Source organism: Bos grunniens, chromosome 13, assembly GCF_055505025.1.
Source record: "Bos grunniens cultivar Pamir isolate PY7600 chromosome 13, Bosgru_T2T1.0, whole genome shotgun sequence".
Classification (NCBI taxonomy): domain Eukaryota; kingdom Metazoa; phylum Chordata; class Mammalia; order Artiodactyla; family Bovidae; genus Bos; species Bos grunniens.
Genome location: NC_141177.1, coordinates 21,929,916 through 21,956,347, shown reverse-complemented (window position 1 = coordinate 21,956,347; position 26,432 = coordinate 21,929,916). Strand labels below are relative to the sequence as shown.

The following is a 26,432-nucleotide window of genomic DNA, read 5'->3' as shown; positions in this document are numbered from 1 at the left end:
AGTGAACGAGCAGCTTAGTCACAACAGCAGTTGAAGAAATGACGGTATTGATGACAGACAGCATCAGTATCATGGCGATAGCGGTAATAACAATGGTAGTAGTAAGAGTAACAACAATACTGCTGGGAATATAATAGCAATGGAGGTAGAAATTCCAGCACAGAGTCTCTGAGAGAAGTGGTAATACTAGCAGAGGTATCTGCTCACCTCTGTTACACTTACACAGAGCTTACGATGAGCCAAGTACCATCCTAAGTGCATGATGGTTATTAACACCTTTAATCTGCACAATAGTGCTCTTGTGGGCCACAGCTTGTTTTATACCCATTTTAGAGATGAGACGCAGACATTAAATGACTTGCTGAGCGCTACATGGTTAGTAGGGATTCAAACTCAGTGCATGTTCCAGTGTCCCAGTGGCAGGAACAAAGTAACAGAGGCAGCGCCAGCTGCTGGTGACAGGAGCAGTAGTCATGCGGCATTAGTGGGGGCCTGGGGGCGGTAGTCGCCACAGAAGTCACCCTGCTAGTCATGGTAGTTGTGATGGTTCGAAGAGCAAGAACAATAGTCATATGGTGGTTACAGTAATAGTGCTAGTAATAGGGCTGAGAGTACTGTTACTGCTGTTAAGAGCAGCAGTAACAGTTGTAACAAGCATTGTTGTTCTTTGGAAATCTTCTGTGGTCTGGGCACTGGAGTGAGCTGTTTCTATACTATTCAGTTCAGTTCAGTTCAGTTCAGTCGCTCAGTCATGTCCAAGTCGTTGCGACCCTATGAATCGCAGAATGCCAGACCTGCCTGTCCATCACCAACTCCCAGAGTTCACTCAAACTCATGTCCATCGAGTCAGTGATGCCATCCAGCTATCTCATCCTCTGTCGTCCCCTTCTCTTCCTGCCCCCAAATCCCTCCCAGCATCAGAGTCCTTTCCAATGAGTCAACTCTTTGCATGAGGTGGCCATTAATTCTCACCAAAAGCTGTGAGGCTGGAGTTAATGCTTCTTATGGCCAGGGTGACAGAGGCTCAAAGTTAAAAGGCTCCCTGGGCTCATAGTGCTGGGAGGCAGCAGAGCTGGGTCATTCTAAACTCAGCGCTGGGGTTCTCTCTCCTCTGGGTTCCTTTCGTCCATCCCCTTATCTGAAGCTATCCCAGCAAGCACTGCCTCCAGAGACAGGGGTACACTTCTTCCTGGTGCTCTTTAGAAAGTTCTTCCTCGTGTTGAAGGGAGGCCTATTACCCCATAACCCTTACTCCTGGATCCTATACCTCCTCTCTCAGTCCTGCCCCAAACACATCCACTACCTTTACCCCATGAGAGCTTGTAGAGATGGAAGGCGAAGATCTCATCCCAATCCACCCTTTCCTTCCAAATCATTTTTCACACAACATGGGTTCCTGGTCTCTCTTCACCTGCTTGCCCTTCTCCAGGCATGATGCCTAGAACAGGACTAATTCTAGAAATGGGAGAAGAGTGAAATAGGCACCTCCCATCTTCTGACACTTGACCTCCATTAATACAGCCTGAGTTTAGAAGAACTTCCCACACTGGTGATGTCCTGAGGTGACATCCTAAACCCTAAGTCACTCTCAGGTCAGCTTCTCTCCTAACTTGCGTGGCCTGGGGCCCTTTCTGTGGCCAGGGCTCCAGAGTCTCAGGTTCTCTGAGGCCCCCTGACTTGTCCGTAGTGGGAAGTAGAGGTTTTCTCCCATCAGTTTTTGCCCGTTCTCTCTGAACATCAAGTTTAAGGGACATTATTATCAGCCATTCATTGCTCTGCTCATGCAGAACTTTGATTTAGCAGTAATGTAGTAATTGAGAAAGGATTCCCAGGTCAAATCAGCTTGCAAAGCACCAGGCCACACACTCCTTTCTGTAGGACTTCCCAGAGCCTTTATGAATCTTTGTAATGGGCTTTACGCATCTCCCCAAAAAGGATATACTTAGTGTTTCCCAAAGCTATTTCTTTAAATTAGCATTTACTTACATGTGTGACACACAAATTCATTCTCTTTGAAAATAAAAATCACAAATTACAGTTAAAACTATAGTGTCTGCTGACCAGTGCCCTCCTCCCTAGAAATACCACACCCCAGCCCAGAGATGACAGCTGTTGTCAGTTAGCAGGGAACCTTGCAAACCTCTTTCCATGAATTTACTCACACCTGTACAGTATGTCGGAGAAGGCAATGGCACCCCACTCCAGTACTTTTGCCTGGAGAATCCCAGGGACTGGGGAGCCTGGTGGGCTTCCGTCTATGGGGTCGCACAGAGTCGGACATGACTGAAGTGACTTAGCAGCAGTAGCAGTACAGTATGTGTCCACAGAAACTGTTTAGGATGTGTGAGAATGTGTTTTATACCAGCGTATCATTTTTACCATTCTGAAGAACTAGCTTTGTTTACTCAACAATGTCCCTTTGAGGTCTCGCTGTGTCAGGAATGAAGTGGCCTCCTTCCTATTAGAGCTGCTTAGAGCAGCTCCCTTAATTTGGTGCCGATTCCCCTTTGGATGGACACTTAGGTTGTTTTATGTAGTGGAGCCTTTATTCATGGGCTTGCTGGTAGACCTAGGATCTCTTCAAACAGAGCTTGGAGAACACTGATCTGGACCAACTCCCCTCACTGTATGTTGAGGGGAAGAGACAAGTAGTGTCCCCCAGTATGTCTAAGGCAGAGCCTATAACCCTAGAGATCTGCATCCTTGTACTAGCTGTGCCCCTAATGTGCTGTGTTACCTTGGGCACTTCCCCAGCCCCCTCTGGGCCTCCCCCCATGACACATGGGGTTGGGATATCCTTTTTTGACACAAACCTTCCATGGCTCCACACACACTGTTGGATTCATTTTCTTCTCCCGTTTCTTCCCCACAGTGGCCTGACAGCAGCAACGGCAACCCGCCAGGGTCCACAGAGGGTAAGTAACTGGCAGGCACGTGCAGTGGAGTCTGGCGATTGTAGAGGATTAGGTTGGGTGCTTGGTGAGAGCTTGAGGCAAAAACCCAGAACAGTCAAAACCACCCTTGAAAATCCCCTAATTTGCCCCCAATGTACTTAGTACAGGCCATTGTGTTTCTATAGCGCTGTTTCACAGCATGAACATAACTCCATTAGCTTTGAACTCAAGAATGCGCTTTGGCAAGGTGCTTACTTGTATCCTGAACACACACATCAAGGGGTCCAGGGCTGGGTGCCAGGTCTTGGGGTGGGAAACACCCAGGGCTGTGGGTGTGCTCAGATAAAGCCTCACCATCCCATGTGTCTCCCTTCCCAACAGGTTCTGAGGATATCATTGTGGTTGCCCTGTATGATTATGATGCCATTCACCATGAAGACCTCAGTTTCCAAAAGGGGGACCAGATGGTGGTCCTGGAGGAGTGAGTCCCCATCCCTAAGACATAGCTATCTCTAATACTCAATTTTGCTCTCTCTTGTGTTTCAATAAAGAACCTGATAGGCTATATTATACTAGAGTGTAAATGACTGATGAGAATGTGATCATAATAAAGGAAGAAGGGTTTGCTGTTAATCTAGGTTTTAGCCACAGTAAAGGGGCTTGTGTGCTGGCTAATGGTGTACATCCAGGCAAGGATGGACAGCTGACAGTGCTTTCCTAGGAAAGCCTTTCTTGGACTCCTATGATTAAGTGGCAGGCTTACCTATGGAACAGACCCTGTTAAGGTGACTTTGCATTCAGATCCATGGATCTCTGAGTTTGCTACCTCCAATCTCCTATAATCCTCACCATCACTAGATGGAGTATCTAATATGTGCTGGGACTGCTTATGCTTGGTCAGACTCCTGAGCCCAGTCCCTCTGGCCAGCACACTGTGAATCTGCCATGGGCACAGGGCCCTGCCTAATATATGGTTGATAAGGTCAAGGCCACAAGTCCAGGGAATGAGGGTGAGGCCAAAGACCTAGGACTGTGGACTGTGAATGTAGGGACAGGGCTTGATTCTAGCCCCAGGGTTGTTGTAAAGATATTTACCTTCATCATGGGGTGCAGGCTGGGGGCTGGGACGGTAGTGGCCCTGCCCTTCACCTTACCAGCTTCCTGTTGTTGGGATATTCTAGGCCACGGCTGGGGGGTTGACCCCTTTGCTCCCTTCTGCCCCCTAGGTCTGGGGAGTGGTGGAGAGCGCGATCTCTGGCCACCCGGAAAGAGGGCTACATCCCAAGCAACTACGTTGCCCGCGTCAACTCTCTGGAGACGGAGGAGTGAGTATGCCATCTCCCTGCCCTCCAGAAGCAAGCATGAGCTGAGCCAGCCTTGCTTCTGCCTCAGGGCCTTTGTGCTCACCGTCTCCCCTCCCTGGCACACACTTCCTAGAGCTGTTTGCCTGGCTGGTTCCTTTTCATCCTTTGGGGCTCAGAGAGGCCTTCCCTGGCCACTTAGTCTCAAGCAGGGCCCTGCTGTGACTCTGTGACTCCCTGCTTTACTTCTTCTGAACACTTCTCACTAGCAAAAACAGTCTTGTTTCTTTGGTTGTCCCCAGTTCACTGTCTGCCTTCCCCCACTAGAATGGGAGCACATGAGGGTAGGGACATGGTCTGTCCTCTACTGCATCCTGCACCCTCCACACAGGCTGGCATGCAGTAGGTGCTCAATGCATATTTGTTGGGTGAAGTATAACAGTTGTGCCAAGGAGGGTCCTCTGAGAGGCAAGCCAGCCCGCACCTGGCCAGTCACTCCTCACATGACTCATTCAGCCTGCCTGTGCCTGTGCCTCCCTGAGCCCTGTGCCAACTGGGGGCCACAGAGCCAATGAGACATCCCCCATCCTCAAGGAGATCACTGTGACCCCTCATTCTTTACTGCGGGCTCTTTGTGTCTACTTGAGAGTCCCTTGGACTGCAAGGAGATCCAACCAATCCATTCTGAAGATCAGCCCTGGGATTTCTTTGGAAGGAATGATGCTAAAGCTGAAACTCCAGTACTTTGGCCACCTCATGCGAAGAGTTGACTCATTGGAAAAGACTCTGATGCTGGGAGGGATTGGGGGCAAGAGGAGAAGGGGACGACAGAGGATGAGATGGCTGGATGGCATCACTGACTCGATGGACGTGAGTCTCAGTGAACTCCGGGAGTTGGTGCTGGACAGGGAGGCCTGGCGTGCTGCGATTCATGGGGTCGCAAAGAGTTGGACACGACTGAGTGACTGATCTGATCTGACTCAGAAAACAGACAGTTGTACTTTATCCATCCATCCATCCATCCACTCAATCATTCCACAGACCCTTGAGCATCCACTGAACTCCCAGTCCTTATTCCAGGAATACTAGATGACTCAGGCAGGCTTCCTCCCTGGAGATGTTCACAGTGTGTAGGGTGACACTGACAAGTAAGAAGATGGCCACACTACAGGGCGGCAATAGATTCAATTCAGAATCAGCCAGTAAAAAAGTTGAAACCTGATGGTCACCACAGTTTTATCTCCTTTGCCTCCTCCCTCTGGCTAGATGGTGTTAATGGTTTGGGATGCTTACCTGTTAAAACGGGCTCTTCCCATCTTAAAGTCACCCCTTTCCTAGCACACCCCTTTCCTTGCCCTGTGAAATCTCCCCTCTGTGGCTGTGAGGAAGCCCTCACTCCCAGCCCTGACCCTTCTGTCCTGGAATGCCCCCAGCACATGCTGTGGCGTCGGGAAGGGGGGCGGGGTTGGCTGCTTCTCTGTCCTTCCAGGCTTTCTCCTGGGGCATCTGTGTTCTGCTCCCCTGCTCCAGGCTCTGAACACTTAGACAATTCTTGCACCATACCTCACCTTGCAGCAGCCTTGAAGAAGGCATGGCTGGTATTACTCCTTAAAGCAATATAACTGCTGAGTGGAAAAGGCCAGGTGCAGAGGACAGATATGGTGGGTTATCATTTGGGTGATAACTTAATGGCTGGTTCTCGATCTTGAGTGCATCAGCATCACCTAGAGGGTTAGTTAAAATGCTGGTTTCTGAGCCCCACTCCTCGACTGTCCAATTCATAATTGGCATTTCTAACAAGTTCTCAGGTGAGGTGGATGCTGCTGATCCAGGGACCCACCTTGAGAACCACTGACCTGAATACCCATATGAGTCTTGCACTCCCAGGCTCTTGTGTCCACATCAAGAGACTGCTCACAGAGACTGCCTCTGAAGAGAGCAGCTGGGGCCTGGAAATCAGCGTGGGACGGAATCTTACTTCCTCATTTGCCTTGAAATAGGCAGTATTCTCAAATGTTTCAAAATGCAAATGGTGCAGAAGGACATTGACTAAAGAGTGAAAAGTCTTCCCCCCACCCTATCCCCAGCCAGCTACTTCCCTTCCAGAAGCAATCAGTTTTTTGTAAGTCCTCCCAAATGCTTTATACTTGATTAAGAAACTACATATATCTTCCTCCAATTTGTTAAAAAATTGGAGTATAGCTGATTTAGAATGTTGTGTTAGTTTCAACTGTACAGCAAAGTGAATCTGTTATACATATAGATATATCCCACTCTTTTTTAGATTCTTTTCCCATAGAGGTCATTATAAATATTAAATATAGTTCCCTGTGCTGCTGCTACTGCTAAGTCACTTCCGTCGTGTCCGACTCTGTGCAACCCCAGAGACGGCAGCCCACCAGGCTTCCCCGTCCCTAGGATTCTCCAGGCAAGAACACTGGAGTGGGTTGCCATTTCCTTCTCCAATGCATGAAAGTGAAAAGTGAAAGTGAAGTCGTTCAGTCATGTCTGACTCTTAGTGAGCCCATGGACTGCAGCCCACCAGGCTCCTCCGTCCATGGGATTTTCCAGGCAAGAGGACTGGAGTGGGGTGCCATTGCCTTCTCCGGATTCCCTGTGCTATAGGTCCCTATTAGTTATCTATGTATGGTAGTATGTATGTGTCAGTCTCAGTCTCCAAATTTATCCCTCTTCTCCCCTTTCCCCACTGCTAACCATAAGTTCGTTTCTACATCTGTGACACTATTTGTTTTGTAAGTTCACTTGCATAATTTTTTCAGATTTCACATGTAAGTGATATCATTTGGTATTTGTCTTTCCCTTCCTGACTCACTTCACTTAGTATGATAATCTCTAGGTTCATCCATGTTGCTGCAAATGGCATTGTGTTATTCTTTTTTATGGCTAATATTCCACTATCATGTCTGTGGTGGCTCAGCAGTAAAGAATCCACCTGTAATGCAGGAGACACAGGTTTGATCCCTAGGTTGGGAAAATCCCCTGGAGAAGAAAATAACTTCCCACTCCAGTATTTGTGCCTGAGAAATCCCATGGGCAGAGGAGTCTGGTGGGCTACAGTCCATGGGGTCGCAAGAGTCAGACCCAACTTAATGACTAAACAGAAACAACAATATTTATTGTATATAAGTGCTGCAACTTCTTGATCCATCCATCTATTGATGGACGTTGAGCTTGTTTCTGTGTCTTGGCTATTGTGAACAATGCTGCAAAGAAGATTGTCTCTCTCCGTTTTACGCAAGTGGCAGCTTCTACACTATACTCTCCCACCTCTTTTGTTCAGATCTTCCAGGCAGGGCCTACAGTTGCTCCGTTTCACAGTTGCCATGTCTGTCATGTAGATGCCCCTCCATCCCTTGTCAGTGGTCTCTTAAACTGTCTCCAGTCTCATGCTGCCTTGAGTCTCCTTGGGTATATGTCATTACTTCCTGTGCAAAATCAGTAGGATAACTTCCTGGGGTGGGATTGCCAGGAGGACAGCTCTTACTGTGTACCTTTAACATTGCTTGAACATTTTACCACGGCTTGAATCACTTTACCAAATGAAAGCAAGGAAGGCAGGGGTGTTGCAGGGTGATTAGGATCTTTGGCTCTGGAGTTAGACTGCCTGACTTTGAATCCTGCCTTCACCACTTACTAGCTGTGTGATGCCAGGCAAGTTACTTGCTCTTTCTATTTCTCGATTTCCTCATCTGTAAAATGGAGATAATAAAGGCAATGATTCCATAGAGTTGTTGGGTGGATAATAAGAGCTTGATAAATGGTAACTGCCTGTTTCCCCAGTTGATAGCAGAGGAAACAGAAGTCCAGAGAGGGAAAGCAATGTGCTCCAAGTCACACATAGATTTGTGGCAGGGTCAAGGCCAGTTGATCTCTGGTCTGGGGCTTTTTCCATCACAGTGCATGAACCACTCCTCAGGGAATAAATTTGGTTTCTGCTGCTTAAAGTTATCCTTAGATTTTGGGGGGGATCTAAAGATCCCAAATAGTCAAGGAGGATGAAGAAAGGTCCAGGGATGTGGTGCCAAGTATAAAATTATTTGAAATCTCACATTTGAGCTTAGAAATTCATGCTGATGTTATATTCAACTCTGTATCTACAGAGGAAGATGAACTGTGATGACAAAGCTCAGCCCTCACTCATATGGGCCTCTAAGATCCTGAGAGGTTGATCAAACGTTCTAGAGAAATCTGCAAAAGGAAGATTTTTGACCACAGTTGGTTAAGACTGCTGTATTTTTCCACCCAGTCTTTTTGCTCATCACCTTATCCCTCATGTTGGGTGGTACTGGAATAACCAGCAACATTTTGTATTAGTATTTATAATGCTTTATTATTTTTCTTAAAGAAAGCTCCCTAAATTGCAAGTTTCAGCCTCAGTGAACTGGATTCACTTGTGGTAAAATGTCAGTATCAAAGGAATGACTGCTTTTCCCCCAAAGAATCTCTGAGTAAAACTGACACCAGAGGAATCCGGGCCCTTGGAGTCCTGATGCCAGGCGAGAGTGCCAATAGTCAAACAGGACTGCCCGCCGCGGGCTTACACACTGCCCCCTCCCTTCCCTCCAGGTGGTTCTTCAAGGGCATCAGCCGAAAAGATGCAGAGCGCCAACTCCTGGCCCCTGGCAACGTGCTGGGCTCCTTCATGATCCGGGACAGTGAGACCACCAAAGGTGAGGCCAGTCCCCCTCGCCCCATGTTTCCACCCACCACACAGGGGAGTCCCAGTCATGACCGGACACCATCCTTCGCTTGGGGTATGCCATTGTCTGAACAACTCACCCAGCCCCCCTCCCCGGGCTGCCAGGCTTCCTTCTGCTCTTTGTTCAAGCCTTCTCAGCCCCCAGACCTGCCAACTTAGGTCAGTGGAAGTAAGATGCAGTAGTTACTGCCCTGAAGAACAACAACCTGCTGAACTCGATCTTCATTAGCTTGGATTCTTTTATATACCCATCAAAATATATCTTGTCCACAAGCCTGACTCCTCTCTCCTTCCGTAAGGAAATGAGATGGGCTCGGGCTGTGGGAAGAGACCCCAAGCCAACCTTGTCTGGGGCCTGTTTCAAATAACTCCTTTGAGGTATTTGGATATTTTGATGTCAGTGACCTGCTTCCTGAAACTTCTGTGCTGTGAGGGTGGCTTTGTGCCCGGTCATTGCATAGGAGGCAAGAGTAGTGCCCCCAAACAACAAATAACTAAAACTGGTATCAAGTAAGGCCAGTTTTGCCAAAGGGATGATTGTAAGGAGGAGTCCTGTGATTTCAGACTTCACACACAGTGTGCCTTTACTACTGGGTTTAGCTTCAAAACTGCCTGGTTTAGAGAAATCAGGACATTATATTGAGTATGACCTCACAGTACCCTGGACGATCAGTTCGGGGGCCTTCTACTTGCCCCCTGATTTCTGAACTGGGGAAGCCTGAATGTGGCTGAAACAGCGCTCACAATCTGTGTTTCAGGTCAGGGAATGTTTGGGCTTTATTTCCTCCCACCCAACAAACTCCCTACCAGCCCCCAGAGGAAAAGAAATGGTGCAAAAAGATAAAGCCATACACAGCCCTCGGCTTCTCCCTCTGGGCCATCCTACACACAAGGGCAGGAAGGTGAGCCTGGCCACTCCCACCGCCCTCAGAGTGAGCGTAGGTGGGCTCACTGAGTTAATAAACTTGTAGTACAAGTGCCCTGAGTCCCATCCTGCTGCTTCCTGGGTTCTGCCCTTCCCCGCCCAGCACCCGCCAAGTCAGCCTCTCCTTGACTGGGCAGAATGATTAAGAGTGTGGTCCCAGCTGCCTGGGTTTGAAGCCCAGCTCTGCTACTTACAGGCTGTGTGACTGCAGGTTAGGTACTTCATCTCCCTGGACCTCAGTTTCCTTACGCATAACATGGTGATATAAAACTTCTACCTGTGGGGTTAATCATTCACTGTAATGAACAATATAGCTTATTATAATGCATATAACTATAGTCCATTATAATGAATATTATTCCTATCCATTCATTGTTTATTATTTATTATTCCTATTCATTCATTGTCAAGAGCTGACTCATTTGAAAAGATCCTGATGCTGGGAAAGATTGAGGGCAGGAGGTGAAGGGGGTGACAGAGGATGAGATAGTTGGATGTCATCATCAACTCAATAGACATGAGTTTGAGCAAACTCCAGGAGATAGTGAAGGACAGGGAAGCCCGGCAGGCTGCAGTCCATGGGGTTACAAAGAGTTGGACATGACTGAGCAACCAAACAACAGACATGAAGGAATCCACCTGCAGTGCGGGAGACCTGGATTCGATCTCTGGGTCAGGAAGATCCCCTGGAGGAGGGCATGGCACCCACTCCAGTATTCTTGCCTGGAGAATCCCCATGGACAGAGGAGCCTGGCGGGCTACAGTCCCATGGGTTCACAAAGAGTCGGACACGACTGAGCGACTAAGCACAGCAGCCTAGCGTGCATGAAAATCGATCAGTTGTGTCCAACTTTCTGACCCATGGACCCATTCCCTTCTCCAGGGGATCTTCCCAACCCAGGGATCAAACTTGGGTCTCCTCCATTGCAGGCAGATTCTTTACCATCTGAGGCACCAGGGAAGCGCCAGCATGTATGGTCAACTGTAATTCATGCAACAATTTAAACCTCCCCCATATCCTATGACATGGTGCTATCGTGGTGGAGAAAGCTGAGAGGGAGAGAAGTGAATAACTTGCCCAAGGATACACAGCTCACAAAAGGCAGAACCGTGGCCATGGACTGAAAGATGTGTGTGTTTCTGGTCTGTGTGAATCCAGGATAGTTCCCCATCGCCAGCTCCTTAACTGAATCACATGTGCAGAATCCCTTTACCACGTGAGGTGATGCACACACAGGTGTCAGGGATTAGGACGTGGCATTGTGGGGGGCCGTGACTCAGTCTGGAGCAGGCAATGGCACCCCACTCCAGTACTCTAACCTGGAAAATCCCATGGACAGAGGAGCCTCGTAGGCTGCTGCCTATGGGGTCGCACAGAGTCGAACGTGACTTAGCAGCAGCAGCAGTGACTCAGCCTGCCACAACATTTAATATGGACACTTACATTTCAATGTTTCTATTGTAACAGTTGAACTGGATTGGTTTGTTTGTTTAAACTTTTTGCTTGTTTGCTTCTAAACAGCCTAACTTTTATTTTCAGAATTAATGTGTATTTGTATTTAAATAACCTATGGATATACCCATACTGCTTTCACTATAACATCATCTATTTTTATTTTTTAAATTAACTAATTTATTTTGATTGGAGGATAGTTACTTTACAATATTGTGATGGTTTTTGCCATACATCAACATGAATCGGTCACAGGTATACATGTGTCCCTGCATCCTGAACCCCCCTCCCACCTCTCTCTCCACCCTATTCCTTGGGTTGTCCCAAAGCCCTGGACTTGAGTGCCCTGTTTCATGCGTTGAACTTGCACTGGTCATCTATTTTACATATGGTAATGTACATGTTTCAATGCTAGTCTCTCAAATCACCCCACCCTCACCTTCTCCCACTGAGTTCTAAAGTCTGTTCTTTAAATCTGTGTCTGCTCTGATGCCCTGCATGTAGGATCATCAGTACCGTTTTTCTAAATTCCATATATATGTGTTAATATACAGTATTTGTCTTTCTCTTTCTGACTTACTTCAGTCTATATAATAGGCTCCAGATCCACCTCATTAGAACTGACTCAAATGCTTTCCTTTTTATAGCTGAGTAATATTCTATTGTGTATATGTACCACAACTTCCTTATCCATTCATCTGCCGATGGACATCTAGGTTACTTCCATGTCCTAGCTACTGTAAATAGTACTAAACAGCCTTGCTTTTTTACCAAATTGGGTGTGGTATCTTGGTTTTTGTGAAAAATAGATAGATAATAGGAAGAAAAAGAAATAATGAACTCAATGACAGCCAACATTGCTGAGCTTTTACATCCTGAGTACAAGCATTACTTCTTCTACCACCAGGCAGTGTGCTGAGGGGAGGAGATATGATGACCAATCCCATTCTACAGATAAGGACACTGAGGCAAAGAAAAGTGACTTGGTCACGTGTCCAAGGTCTCACAGGAGGACATGGAACAGCCTGACAAGCACCCAGGCAGCCTGACTCCACCGCCCACTCCTACCCTCTGCTCCACTGTGCGGATGTCAAGACGGTGCCAGCAGTGGCCTTACAGGCTGTCAGGGTGCTCACGCCGGGTGGTTTCTCTCTGGCCCACACAGGGAGCTACTCTTTGTCTGTGCGAGACTACGACCCCCAGCACAGGGACACGGTGAAACATTACAAGATCCGCACGCTGGACAATGGGGGTTTCTACATCTCGCCCCGGAGCACCTTCGGCAGCCTGCAGGAACTGGTGGCCCACTATAAGAGTGAGTGCTGCGGGGCTGCCTCCCTTCTGGGGGCCCAGCTGGGTGGGCCTCTCTCCTGGGAATCCTAGTCAAGGGGGCACTGCTGCCTCTGAGGCCTGCTAAGGTCTTCCTGACCCTCCCCCCAGACAAACAGTTGCTTTGGATCCTCCTGAAGTCTTTGGTCTGTTGAGCGGGAGGGCAGAGATGCCATCTCACCATGCTCTGTTCTCTTGGGAATACCTTCAATGGAGCAGCCCTTTGGAACAGGGGCCAGATGCAGTGGACCAGGAAGGGAGGCCTGGAGGGGAAGCCTGAGGCTGGCTTGGGGCTGCCTGCCCTCGGCTGACCAGGGGGCTCTGTTCCAGAGGCGAGCGACGGACTCTGCCAGAAGCTCACAGTGCCCTGCATGTCCTCCAAGCCCCAGAAACCTTGGGAGAAAGACGCCTGGGAGATCCCCCGGGAGTCCCTCAAGATGGAGAAGAAACTTGGAGCTGGGCAGTTTGGGGAAGTCTGGATGGGTAAGGACCCAGGGCCAAAGCCAGGAGAGGAGATAGGAGAGAGGGAGGTCCTTGCTTCCAAGAACAGCCCAAGGCCAAATGGGAATGCCACCCAGGGCAGAGGGGAGATTTGAATAATAACTGTAAAGGAGTGATTCCTCTGATAGCAAAGCAAATAGTCCTGCCATGCAAACACTGCCATGCAAATCTTTGAGGTCAGGCCTGTTGGGGTCAAAAACTTTCTTCTAAGAAGTGGGAGTCCTCAGTGAGGAATCTGCTTCCTCACATGGAGCTGGGACAGTCTGGGGTTGAGAGAACCAGAGCATCTCTTAGAATGATGAGAATTAAGAATGGGAAAGTGTAGCTTGGAGATTTCCAGGTGAGTTCAATGTTGGCAGCTGATGAACATGCTGTTCTAAGCCCCTGCCATGTGCCCAGCGTCATGCTAGAGCATTGTAGGGCTTCAGAAAGACATATCCCACCCCTGCTGGGCTGCCTCTAATGACTTAAGAATAGCAAAGCCTGCCCTGCAGAACTGTGGGGGTAGATGCGATGCCTGGCCCAGTGCCTGGCGCCCCCCACACTGTTTATACTCCACCACGTTCCAAATGGGAGTGAAGACAGCTTACAGAGATGCCAACAATTCAGCCAGAAAAACACAAGTTTAAAATCCACTCACTTCAACTATATGTATTGAGAGCCTGCTGTGTGTCAGGCACCGAAGAAGAAAAGGCAGAGAAAGTGTATGGTGAGGAAGGCAAGACAGATCAGACTGATGGGGTTAGAAAACACACACACACACACACACATTATATAAGGCCTTAGGCTCTTACTGTAGGAAGACCTCAACTCTGCGTTAGAGCTTCCTGGCAGCCAAGGCAAAAATAGAAACACAAGCAACACTGAGATTTGCAAGATCAACAAGATGAAGCAGGGAAGGGGTGGGGTGAAGTGAGGGAACGGCATGAGCGAAGTCCCTGTGGTGGGAGAGGGAGATGGCTGCTCGAGGGACTGAATGATATGCAGGTGGGTTGGTGCACAAAAGGCAAGGGGTAGAGGTGTTGGTGGATGACAAGGCTAAGAGAGCAAGGCCAGTTTATGCAGGGCCTTGTGGACCATGATGAGATATATTTATTTTGAGAGCAGTGTTAAGATTAAATAAACATTTAAAGCAAAGATGGTGTGTATGTGAATGTGTGACAAAACAAAGGTAGGTGTGTGAGTGAGTGGCATAATCAGAATGATGTCTTAATCCCTTAACCCCTACATGAGCCTTTGCATATGAGGAAACCATAGTTCAGAGAGGTTAAGTGACCTGCCCAAGGGCACACAGCTAGGAAGTGGTAGACCAGCCTTCCAAACCACATCTACCTGAGGGCAAAGCACATGTCTCCCCTTCCTTCTCTAAGGGCTGAGATGGGCAGGAAAGGCTCTCTGGAGGAGGCAGGTCTGCAGCCAGGTCTTTGGGGCCTGTGAGGAAAGAGCAGTGGGCCCTAACCACATTTTCTGCTTCCTGTCCTTCTGCAGCCACCTACAACAAGCACACCAAGGTGGCCGTGAAGACGATGAAGCCTGGGAGCATGTCCGTGGAGGCCTTCCTGGCAGAAGCCAACTTGATGAAGACTTTGCAGCATGACAAGCTGGTGAAGCTGCACGCTGTGGTCACAGAGGAGCCCATCTACATCATCACGGAGTTCATGGCCAAAGGTGCCACATGCTGGGAGCTGGGGTACCAACTATGCCTCCTCCTGGTCACCTGCAGAGTCAGAGTTGACTCTGACATGGTTCTTTGCCCTTCAAGATGCCCCCAGCCTGGCCAGGAACTCTTTTGACATAAACTCGCTGAGCACCTTAGTATCTGACTGCCCCACTCTCCTGGTTAAGGGGAGTTAAATCATGTTAGGGGGATGCCAGGAGAAGGGGAGCACATGGACCTCTAGGAGAGGGGGCGGGGCCAGAACCCCTCTGGGTGATAGGAGAAGAGCCTTCTATGGGTTCACCATGAGCCCTTGAGGCTGGGGAGACTCCCTCAACCACCCCCACCCCCCCAACCACCAGCCATCTTCCCTGGGTGGATCAATGCTCCAGGAGACTCAGCAAAGCATTCCTTATGCATTGGCTAAGCATCCTTTCCAGGCTGCTCCCATCCTGCCGGCACACAGTCCAGGATGTCTCAGGGATATTTTTTTAGGCCATCATTTCTCAATAATGTTCAATTCCTGCCCATTTCTCAACATACAGAAACATCTCACATGACATCCATTTAGAAGGATTTGACATCTCAAAGCTTTTATCATTTTCTAAACACACAATTATGCCAGCCTTATAAAACCATGGCCCCAGTCCCCCAGGCTCAGAAAGCTGTCTCAATCAAACAACCAGTCTGGCAAGCACAAAGTCATTCTCAAAATGCTCAGATTCTATTTCTCATATGCTAGGAACAGTAAATAAATACTTCTATTTAAATTCATTATTATGAACCGTGTTAACCACTTGTTAAAGTCATAAGAGTAGTAAATGTTGTTCCCCCTACCCCCACACAGGCAGCCTGCTGGACTTCCTGAAAAGTGAAGAAGGTAGCAGGCAGCCACTGCCCAAACTCATCGACTTCTCAGCCCAGGTGAGAGTCTAATGGGGAAGTCCGGGAAGGGGAAGTCAATTATTTATTCAACACGTGTTTATTGATTACATGCTATCATAATAACAATAATAGCTAACACATATTGAGTGCTCAGGATAAAAGTATTCTTTTTAACTGTGCCTTCTATGACCTAACTCGGGGCTTTCCTGGTAGCTCAGCTGGTAAAGAATCCACCTGCAATGCAGAAGACCCCAGTTCGATTCCTGGGTTGGGAAGATCCCCTGGAGAAGGGGTAGAATACCTACTCCATTATTCTTGGGCTTCCTTGGTGGCTCAGAAGGTAAAGAATCCACCAGCAAAGCGGGTAGACCTGGGTTCAATCCCTGAGTTGGTAAGATCTCCTGGAGGAGGGCATGGCAACCCACTCCAATATTCTTGCCTGGAGAACCTGGGGGGCTGCAGTCCCTGGGGCTGCAAGACACCACTGAGTGACTAAGCATGCACACAAGTCCTAACTCATATAGTCTTCACATCAGCCTTCTAGGGTGAGATTTTTGTTATCTCTTCCTTTGTAACCAACTGCTCCAAAGTTTAGTAGCTTGAAACAACAATGTATCATTTCCCATGATTCTGTGGGGTTGACTGGGGTTGGTTGGGTGATTTCTCTGCTCAGCGTGGTGAAACCCAGCCCCCTCTTGAGGATGCATTCTGCTGAGAGCTTCCCTGGGGCTAGAATATCTGGGATGGTGGCTCATCCTCTGGGTCTGTCTCCAGTGACTCCACATCACTCATTCAGCAGCCTAACCTGAGCTCCTTTACATCATGGCAGAAAGGTTCCAAGAGGGAGTCTTCCAAGGGACTAAGCCATCATGAGCAAGCTCCTATTCGCTTTGTGCAGGCTAATGTCCTGTTGGTCAAAGCAAGTCACATGACCTAGCCCAGAGTCAGTGTAGGAGGGACTGCAAAAAGGCGTGAGTCCCAGGAGGTGTGGTTCACAGGGAACCACTGATGTGACAGTCTGGCCACAGATGGGTAATTGTCATCCCATTTTACAGAACAGGAAGTTAAGGCTTAGAGAGGAAGTAAAGAGGAGATGAGGCAACTGAAGCCCAGGGAGGTGAAGTAGCTTGCCTACGTGACTGTGTTACTTTGGGGGGATATGGTAGTGAACAAAATGGAAAGTACTGCTATCCCCTAGGGTTTACACTTATTAAACAACTAAATCTCTTAGAGAGCCATGACCCAAGTAGTCCTGGCTCAGTGTCAAAAGAATGCAGTATCCAGCAAAATTAATAATGTCCAGAAATCACAGAAACGCTTCTTAAAACTCCATTTTCTTTCTCATCTTCCCTTCACTTTATGGAGCTCTTCTCACTCCCAGCCTGAGTGCTTTTCACTTCTGTCTTCTCTCATTCATTGTCTCCTGTCTGTGGGAAAACAGGGGAGGAAACGGGTACTGGTGGGAACCCACGGCTGGAGCACTTCTCCCAGTCCAGGAGCAATCAGAGAAGGCTTCCCAGAGGAAGCTGTCACTGGGCTGAGGCCTGAATAGAAGTTGGGCAGGTGAAGATGAGAGGGAAGGGTATTCCAGGCAGAAGAAACAGTCTATGCCAAAGTCTAAAGGACAAAACCAGAGCTCAACCTGGTCTGTTGGAGCCTGAGCCTGGCAAAAATGAAGGGGGTGTGGCTTGCAGCCTGGAAGGTGTTAAGGGAGAGGGAGGGGCACCTGGGCCCAGGGCAGGGCCTTCAGGAGATGCTATTTCAGTCAATTTTCATTTGAATATGCAAATCCTGGGAAGGGTATAATAAAGGAAGATATGATAAAAGGCTTTGCCTTTCAGAGTCTTCCAATACCAGAGGCATAGGGAAATCCAGAAGAGGCATTTTCTCTTCAGTGAGCCCTTCTTCCTAGTGAAACAGGAGTCTGGCCTGTTGCTAAATTGTAACCATCACACTGGCAGAAGCCTTGCTGGGAGGAGGGTCATGGACCAGGGCAAGAACAATTCTCCCCGTGGTACAAACGGTAAAGACAGAAACCACAGGAGGGAAAGAGGAGCCAGGCCCTTGTACATCCAGGAGCAAAGGTGGCCTCAGAGCCCAGGCACAGAAAGGAGCCACCCTGGGGCCTGGTCTTCACCTCCGGTCCTAGAGAGGTGGGTGGGCGCAGCAGAGACTGCCCCGTCACCACCTGGCTGTGTAACCTCAGATCCACTCTGGGTCCCTGGGTCCCTCCATTTGTCAGTGAAGGAACTGGACCATCTTTGTGCTTTTCAAGTTTGTAAGCTTTTTTTTTTTTTTTTAGCTACAACTATATTGGTCAAATGAATCTTATGGAGCAGCTGATCATTTTAAAATAGATTAAAACAGAGCTGCTCTGATTGAAGGGGTGACCTTTCTTTTGCCCCTCAGTTAGATTCAATGTGAAGAGCCCTGAGCTGGAATATCCCTACAGGTCCTTCCAGCTGATTCTGTGATTCCCTGGTACTCTCTCAGAAGCAAACCCATGTGCCAATGACTGACATCACGGCAGACCATCTGGTGCTCATGAAATCTCACCACCTCATCAACTCCCAATTTATAGACCAACCCTGAACCCAGCCAACCTATCCACTATTCGTTCAGTTGACAAACCCTTGAGAAGCAACACTGTATACGCATGGACTTAGGAATCGTACAGAGTTTTGCTGTTGAGCCCAGGGCTCCCTGTGTAGTCTTGAGCAAATAGTTTAACCTTTCTGAGGGCTACTTTCCTCAACAGGGACTGTTGAAGTGAATACTTATATGCCAGACTCTGTTCTAAACACTTGATGTAGATTTAGAGTATTAATCCTCACATGAACCCTCAGAAGAAGATTCTATTGTCCCATTCTACAGAGAAGAAAAGTGAGGCACAGAGGGTAAAGTAGTTTGCTTGGAGATCACAGAGATGTGGGGCTCAAGTTGAGCTGGCCCAACCCAGGAGTCACTTAGGCATTCTTATCTGCTGTCTTCTAAGTGGGGTTAGTCCCACTTGCCCCCTTGAGCTCATGTGCTCATGTGCAAATCCATAACATGAGTGTCTGCCCTGAGCACTGAAAAATGCTAACTACCAGCGTTAGTGCCTGCTCTGTGCCAAAAATTCAGGTAGGGTAATGGACACAGACCCTAAGCAGGGCTGTCAGATTTCCAGTCCTGGTCTCCACTTGGACCAGGTAGTTACTTCTCTGGGATTCAGTTTTATCACCTGTGAAATAATAGTGCTGAAGCAATAGTACCTACCCCAAAGTAGAGAGCAAATGGTATTTAAGTATTAAATATCATATTACGATTAATGAATAAGCTACAACGTCTACAGTTAATGTTATGGCTGTTGTTAACTGTTCATCTGAACTCCTTATAAATTTTCCACACCCATGAGGCCAAGACTGCCTCACCCACTCCTGGCAGGCGATGACAAGCAAAATCAGTCTCCTGGTTTGGTTAGAAAAGTCTGGAGGCTCAGACCTCGGTTCCAATGGCCATGGGTGCCCCCTGCTGGCCACTTTCCACAAGCGTACCATCCACTTGCCTCAGATCTTAAACAGACCTTGATTTAGTCTGGCCAGACACCCTACCTCCTCAAATAATCTCACCAGATTGCAGCCAGCTGCAGTCCTCCAAAGTGCTGGAGTTCTCGGCGATTAAAGGCAGCATGGAGGCCCTGGGGGTGGATATTCAAATCCTGGGGGTGTGATCTGACAAAGGTGTCCCTCCTTTGAACAAAAGAGACGGTGGTAACACCTGGTTCAAGGACATCAAAGACCAGTTTATGAACTATAAATGCTATTTTCTGAGTTTCTGAGGGTTAATCATAAACCTCTTTATGAGGGGTAATGCACAAACTATTGTAAGAGGAAAACGTCTTTACAGAAAAATCCCACATCTTTCTGTCAGGCTTCCCAGGTCCCATTGTGAATAAGAACTCTCCACACAGTCCACTATGCACTCAGAAGCCCTGATGACGTTAAAATATACATCAGACCATGTCACTCTCCTGCTCTAAGACTTCCCACTTCCCTTTGTGCTCAGAATACAACCCAACCCCCTCTCATAACTTACAAGGTTCTTCCCCATCAGCAGCCTTTCCCACAACCTCCTCTCTCCTCCCCACTTTCCCTTGGGCAACTTCTGCTCAGCCTCCTGTTCCATGAATACCCAAGCTGCTTCCTACCTCCGGGCCTTTGCACATGATCTTCTCTGCCAGGAATGCTCTTCTTTGACAGCATTTGCTGAAGTTTCACCTCCTGATCATCCAATCCAAAACAGCCCTCTACACTTCATGTCCTAGCACCTGCTTTCCCCTTTCTTTATGGTGCTGATCACCACCTTGTGGGGGCTTTGCCTGGCTCCCGACCTGTCCAAGTAACATGTCTGGTGCCCACAAGACACTCAGTAGATGTTTGTTGAATGAGCAAAGGAATTTTCCCTACCCAGGCTTGGGAGTGAAGAAGGCGTAAGAGATACAACAAAATGTGATGTGAACCTAGGTTGTTCCCAGTAAGGGGATTGGGGATGAAAGCCCTTCAAAGTATCCTGGTGTGTGTGTGTGTGTGTGTGTGTGTGTGTGTGTAGGTCCTTGGAGAAATAATGCTTTTTCCTTAAAGTGTTTTCTGGAAGTCTTGGAACCCTAGAGAAGCTACAGATTGGCCCAGGCTATGAGGATCCCCCCAACCTGGTTAGGTAGACAGAGAAATGCCAATCTGAGACCAGGACCCAGGCCAGCGCACATATTTTCCAGTTTTCTCACACTTGGACAGTTGTCTTCTGCTTTTGGGTGAGACCCACCTTGGGCTGGGCCAAATCTGAGGGTAAGGGTGTCTCTGTTTTGGGTGGAGATTGCAGAAGGCATGGCTTTCATCGAGAGGAGGAACTACATCCACCGAGACCTTCGAGCTGCCAACATCTTGGTGTCTGCATCCCTGGTGTGCAAGATCGCTGACTTCGGTTTGGCACGGGTCATCGAGGACAACGAGTACACAGCTCGGGAAGGTAGGGGATGGTGTCGAGGGCCCTGTGGGGCCCACTGGGGTGGGTTGTGTGTACTGAGCATTAGGACCTGTGAAAGTGATATTAATCAAAATGCAAAGGTTTGTCCCAGTATCAGCTGTGTGTTATTAAGCTGGAGGGGCTCCATCTTGAGTTCTGGCCTCCAGTCTCCCCCAGTAAGTGGGATCAATTGTAGATTGGGTCACTCAAGTCATGTTAGAATTAAGGGTAAGGGCAAGAGCGACTTTAGGTGTGATAGACAAAAACAGGGAAGAATCTAAATGTCCATAAAGAGTACAATGATATTTAAATTGTGGTTTATTCACAGAATATTATGTAGCAATGAGAAGTTACAAACCAATGACACATGCAAACGCAAAAGAAAATAGATGACTCTCACAGACATAATATCAAAATAAGGGAACTCAGACCAAAAAAGTAGATGCTGGATAGTTCCACTTATATAAAATTCAGAAACAGGCAAACATGTATGTGAAGGTCGACAGCAGCATTATTCTTAACAGGCAAAAAGTGGAAGTAATCCAAAAGTCCATCAACTGATAAACAAATACACAAAATGAGATCTAGACATGTGGTGGAATATTATTTGACCATAAAAGGGATGGAGTACTAATATACCCTAAACATGGACAAACTTTGCAAACACTGTGTTCAGTGAAAGAAGCCAGACACAAAGACCATGTATTGTATGATTCCATTTATATGAAATTCCCAGAATAAGCAAATCTATAGAGACAGAAAGTAGATTAATTCCAGCCAAGGCTGGAGTGGGGAGCTAGAAAAAAATGGGTAGTGACTGTTATGGTCTGGGGAAGCGTAGGGTGAAAATATTTTAAAATTCACAACCTTGTGAATATATTAAGAAAACCATTGAACTGAATACTTTAAGTGGCTGAATTATATGGTCTGTGCATGCATCTCAATAAAACTTTTTTAAAAAAACAGGCAAAACTCATTTATTGTGCTAAAGGTCAGAATAATACTTAACCTGGATTGCAGGGGTATTGACTGAGATGAGGCAGGAGGGAGCCTTCTGAGATGCTGAAATTTTCTATATCTTAATCTGAACGGTGATTACAAGGGGGGATACATATATAAAAGGCATCTAGTTGTATAGGAAAGATTTGTATATTTTATTTCACGTTCGTATGACACAGTAAAAGTGGAACCACTACAAGCGTAAGAATAGAATGTATAATTTCTAAACCAGGAGAGGATAAGCAGGAATAAAGAAAACTCTCTCAGTCCCAAGGGAGGAAGGGATGGCGGGAGCAGGAAACACATAGAGAATTTTCAAAACCTGACTATGTACTAGATGATAAAGCAAGTCTCAACAAATTCCAAAGAACATGTATCCTTTACACTGCATTCCCAACTACAGTGGAATTGCAATAGAAATTACTCACTAAAGGTTAACTCAACCTATCCCAGACCAGATGGAAGGAGAGGAGGACTAGAGGGAGAGACACCCAGTGACTGGGGGAAACCGAAATCTTCCCTTCCCTCACAGGGGTTAGGGGGTCGAGGTAGCAGGTATGACCTGGACTCAAAGTCCCTTGAATTTCTGCTGTCCCCAAAGGTCCTGTGACCTCTAGGACTCCACTCTTCAGGAGTTGTAGTTCACCAGGACATCAGCTGAATCAATGAGGTGGCCCCAAGAGGGCGAATCCCCTGCCACACCCCAGGTACCTGGGCTCACTCCTCCCTACTTTAGCCACTGGTCTTCAGAATGGATGCTCCTTGCTTCCATGGGGGCCAGATTGAGGGAAGTCACAGTCCTGCAGGGGACAGATGTTGGCAGCTGTACTGATGTCCTGTTCCCTCCCCCTAGCAGAGACCTAGCTCTGATTGCTCCCCAGGCTCTCCTTGACTCTGCTCTGTTCAAACCACAGGGGCCAAGTTCCCCATCAAGTGGACAGCTCCTGAAGCCATCAACTTTGGCTCCTTCACCATCAAGTCAGATGTCTGGTCCTTCGGTATCCTGCTGATGGAGATTGTCACCTATGGCCGGATCCCTTACCCAGGTAAGAGAGAGGGCATCAGCTTGGGGCTGCTTCCAGGGCAGCCTGGCTCCTTTCTCTTGTTATTGTGTCCATTCAGACTGAGTTTTTGTTTGTTTGTTATTGTGTTTGTTTTTTATCAATATTTTTAATGAAGTACAGTTGATTTACAATGTTGTGTCAATTTCTGCTGTATGGCAAAGTGATTCGGTTATATATATATACATATTAATAGGATATTGAAGACAGTTCTCTATACTATAAAGTAGGACCTTATTGTTTATCCATTCTCTACATAAAAGTTTATGTCTGCTCCACTCCATCCCTCCCCCAACTGCCTTCCCCTTGGCAACCACCAGCCTGAGTTGGTTGACCCTCAGTGAGTTCTTGACCCTCACCCCCAGCCTCTCAGTTAATAACATCATTATCTATCCAATTTCTTAAGCCTGGAATCTGGAAGCCTGCTTGGCCCTTCCTCTTCTCTCATCCCTTTCCACGTTCAAGGAGTCACAGGGTTCTAGCCATTGGACTACAAAGCATCCCAAGTCTGTCCACTTCTAACTCCACAGCCTCCACCCACACCAGACCAACGTCCTCCATCATCTCACTGGTACAGTGGCCTCCTAAGCAGTCTGCCCTCTCTCCTAAAGGCCATTCTCTCCCTGAGGCCAGAGGGATTTTTCTAAAATTGTGGATCAGAACTTTTCCCTTCTCCACCTCTAAATTTTTAAAGGCCTCCCAGCATAATTAGAACAAAATCCCAAACTCCTAATTGTGGCCTGCAGGTCCGGCATGATCCAGCCCCTGCCTATTTCTTTCCTCTCCCTTCATGTCATGCTATACCTCACCACCCAGTCATCTAAAGTACTATACACGTCCCTGTGCTTCTCGTTCGCTATACCCTATGCCATTTCATTCACAGCATTCATCACCATTGATAACTATATTTGTTTGGTATTGTCTCCATCAAACTCTGAGCTCTGTGAGGCCAGAAATCATGTCTGTATTCCTTACTGGTGCATCTGGACTGCTACCTTTGTGCTTGGCTGGTAATGGGTGCCTAGTAACTATTTGTCAAATGGATGAATTCATCCCCATGCCTGTGGGCGGCACTCTACACTGAGTAGACCATGGGGTATACAAAGATATATCTGGCATGTAGAGTGCCTGGGACTCAGCAGATAAAGTTTTTCTCTGTTGCTTTTCAGTTGGGATGTTTCCTAGGGTATCTGTAGCCAGAACCCTGGGGCGGGAGGCAAGGTGGATATAAAGAGAATTCTGACTTTATAAGTAAATAGTCCTGAACTTTAATCCTGTTCCTGTTTAATCAACACTTTGAGAAATTCACTTGACTTCTACCCCAGGTCTTCCTCTGTAAAAAATATAGGTAATTAAGTCAACCACCTTGCAGAAATGGTTCTGAAAATTAGAAATAAAAGGTGCAGACACTTGGTTCACTCATCAGTATGTATCAAATTCCTACTGTGTGTTAGGCATGAAGTATACAGTAGGAGACAAAGCCCTTGCTTGGCAGGAACTCACATTATAGCCTGAAGGAACATGCACTAAATAGATGCACTTCTCAGTGGAGATCACTTGGAACAGAAAATTAAGCAGGGGTGTAGGAGAGAGAGTGACCTAGGGCTCCTGTGGGCATGGAGCACTGTCAGAGCAGGTCATATCTGAGCTGAAAGTGAGCAGAGTGAGGATTAGGGAAAGGATTCCAGATAGAAGGCACTGCCAGCTCTTAGGGCCTGAGTTGTATCTGAAGAATATCAAACAAGCAAGGTAGATGCAGACAAGAAATAAGAGCAGATGGTATGTGAAGCAGGGCTTGGCAGGGGCCCAATCAGGCGGGATCCATGGTCATGGTGAAGACTGTGGGTGTTAGTCTAAGTGTAAAGAAGCTATTGGAGCATTATAGGCAGGGAAGTGGCATCGTCTGATTTCCACATGCAAGTGATGCTTTGGTTTAGTGTGGAGAGTGGATCAGGGCTGGGGAGACGGTGGGAGCTGCAGCTGTGGCACAGACAGGGGTGATGGTACCTGATAAGTTGATGAGCTGGTGCTGTGTTTTAAAAGAAGAAAGGCTGTGACTTGCTGATGTGGAAAGCGAGGGAGAGAGAAGAATGAAGGATGAGTCTCCTGGTTTTGATTGAGCAACTGGATGTCTGATGGTCTACGGATAAAAATTTAAGAGTTCTGTTTAGCCCTGTTAAATTTGTGGTGGCTTATCCATGGGGTTGCTAAGAGTCGGACATGACTGAGCGACTTCACTTTCACTTTTCACTTTCATGCATTGGAGAAGGAAATGGCAGCCCACTCCAGTGTTCTTGCCTGGAGAATCCCAGGGACGGGGGAGCCTGGTGGGCTGCCGTCTACGGGGTCGCACAGAGTTGGTCAGGACTAAAGTGACTTAGCATAGCATCCAAGATGTCAAGGAAGCACTTGAATATATGAATACTTTTGGAGCTCAAGACTGGTAATATAGGACTTCCCTGGTGGTCCAGTGATTAAGAATACCACTTCCAATACAAGGGACAAGGATTCAATCCCTGGCTAGAGAACTAAGGTCCCACATGCCATACAGCATGGCCAAGTAATTTTTTAAAGAAAGAGGGATCATAGATGTTTAAATGGTTGTTCTTGAGGATAACTAACATAAATTTTAATTGAACAAAGAAATGTTCCCACTCATAGGGTGACACTGAGTCGGCTACCTGACTTGTTTTATCTTGAGGCTTCACCGATAAAAACCAGGCAGGGGGTTATGGAACCCTGCAGGCGGCAAGTAACAAATTAACAGACTGAATGGTGGAAACAATAGGTAAATTGTTACAACCCAGACTAAGGAGTCTGACACTGGAGACAGGTCAGTTCAGCTGCTCAATGACTCTCAGGTCTCTGGGTTGGTTCCTCTGTGATTGTCTTCCCCATGTGGTCAGATGGCTGCTGCAGCTCCACAGACCACTTTGTGTCAGTGTCCAAAGAAAGGAGGAAGGAGAAAAAAAAGAAGAAAAAAAAAAAAGAAAGGAGGAAGGGTGTGGCCAAAACTGGGCACCTGGCCCCTGCCCTCACTGCAGGGGAAGTGGGGGAAGAGATGCCTGGCTTGCATCATGGGAGGAGCTCGGCTCCCATGAGGAGGTGGGGAGGGATGGTTGTTGGGGAGGCAGTGACTGTCTGCCAGGCCGACCCCAGTCCCTCCCTTTTTAATTCCGTGGCTCATTCTCAGGGATGTCAAACCCCGAGGTGATCCGTGCACTGGAGCGTGGATATCGGATGCCTCGACCAGACAACTGCCCGGAAGAGCTCTACAACATCATGACTCGCTGCTGGAAGAACCGACCTGAGGAACGGCCCACCTTTGAATACATCCAGAGTGTGCTGGATGACTTCTACACGGCCACCGAGAGCCAGTACCAACAGCAGCCGTGATGGGGGTGGCCAGGCGGGGCCAGGCACGGAGGCCATGCCTGTGCAGTGGCTCCCGGCACCTGGCTAACCCTTCCTATTCTCAGACACCCACCCTCCCTCCAGCCACAATTCCTCATCTGCCAAGTGGGTGGGTTGGACTGGACACTCTCTTTTTGACTCTGGCAATCCACAATCTGCGATTCTCAGGACACCTCCAGTTGACATCTCTATTGCCTGGGACAGCTGGATTCTAGTTACTGCTGCGGTTTGGATAGAAAACTTTTAAAACGATGAAATAAATATTTAAATAAAAGATCTGACAGCTAAA

General features: G+C 47.7%; 1 protein-coding gene across 3 annotated transcripts in view; it reads left to right on the top strand.

The window, feature by feature from the left end:
- Window positions 1-26,432, top strand: part of HCK (HCK proto-oncogene, Src family tyrosine kinase) — a 45,478-nt gene extending 19,046 nt beyond the window's left edge. For 2 of the 3 annotated variants that reach the window (XM_086332437.1, XM_086332440.1), the window contains 11 exons: window positions 2,873-2,915; window positions 3,276-3,375; window positions 4,121-4,219; window positions 8,783-8,886; window positions 12,459-12,608; window positions 12,953-13,105; window positions 14,612-14,791; window positions 15,628-15,704; window positions 20,519-20,672; window positions 22,583-22,714; window positions 25,923-26,432. In XM_086332437.1, the coding sequence (XP_086188563.1) occupies window positions 2,873-2,915; window positions 3,276-3,375; window positions 4,121-4,219; window positions 8,783-8,886; window positions 12,459-12,608; window positions 12,953-13,105; window positions 14,612-14,791; window positions 15,628-15,704; window positions 20,519-20,672; window positions 22,583-22,714; window positions 25,923-26,125 (1,395 nt within the window). In that variant the 3' untranslated portion in view covers window positions 26,126-26,432. The remainder of the gene's footprint in view (window positions 1-2,872; window positions 2,916-3,275; window positions 3,376-4,120; window positions 4,220-8,782; window positions 8,887-12,458; window positions 12,609-12,952; window positions 13,106-14,611; window positions 14,792-15,627; window positions 15,705-20,518; window positions 20,673-22,582; window positions 22,715-25,922) is intronic. The other variant, XM_086332439.1, reaches the window with a different exon arrangement.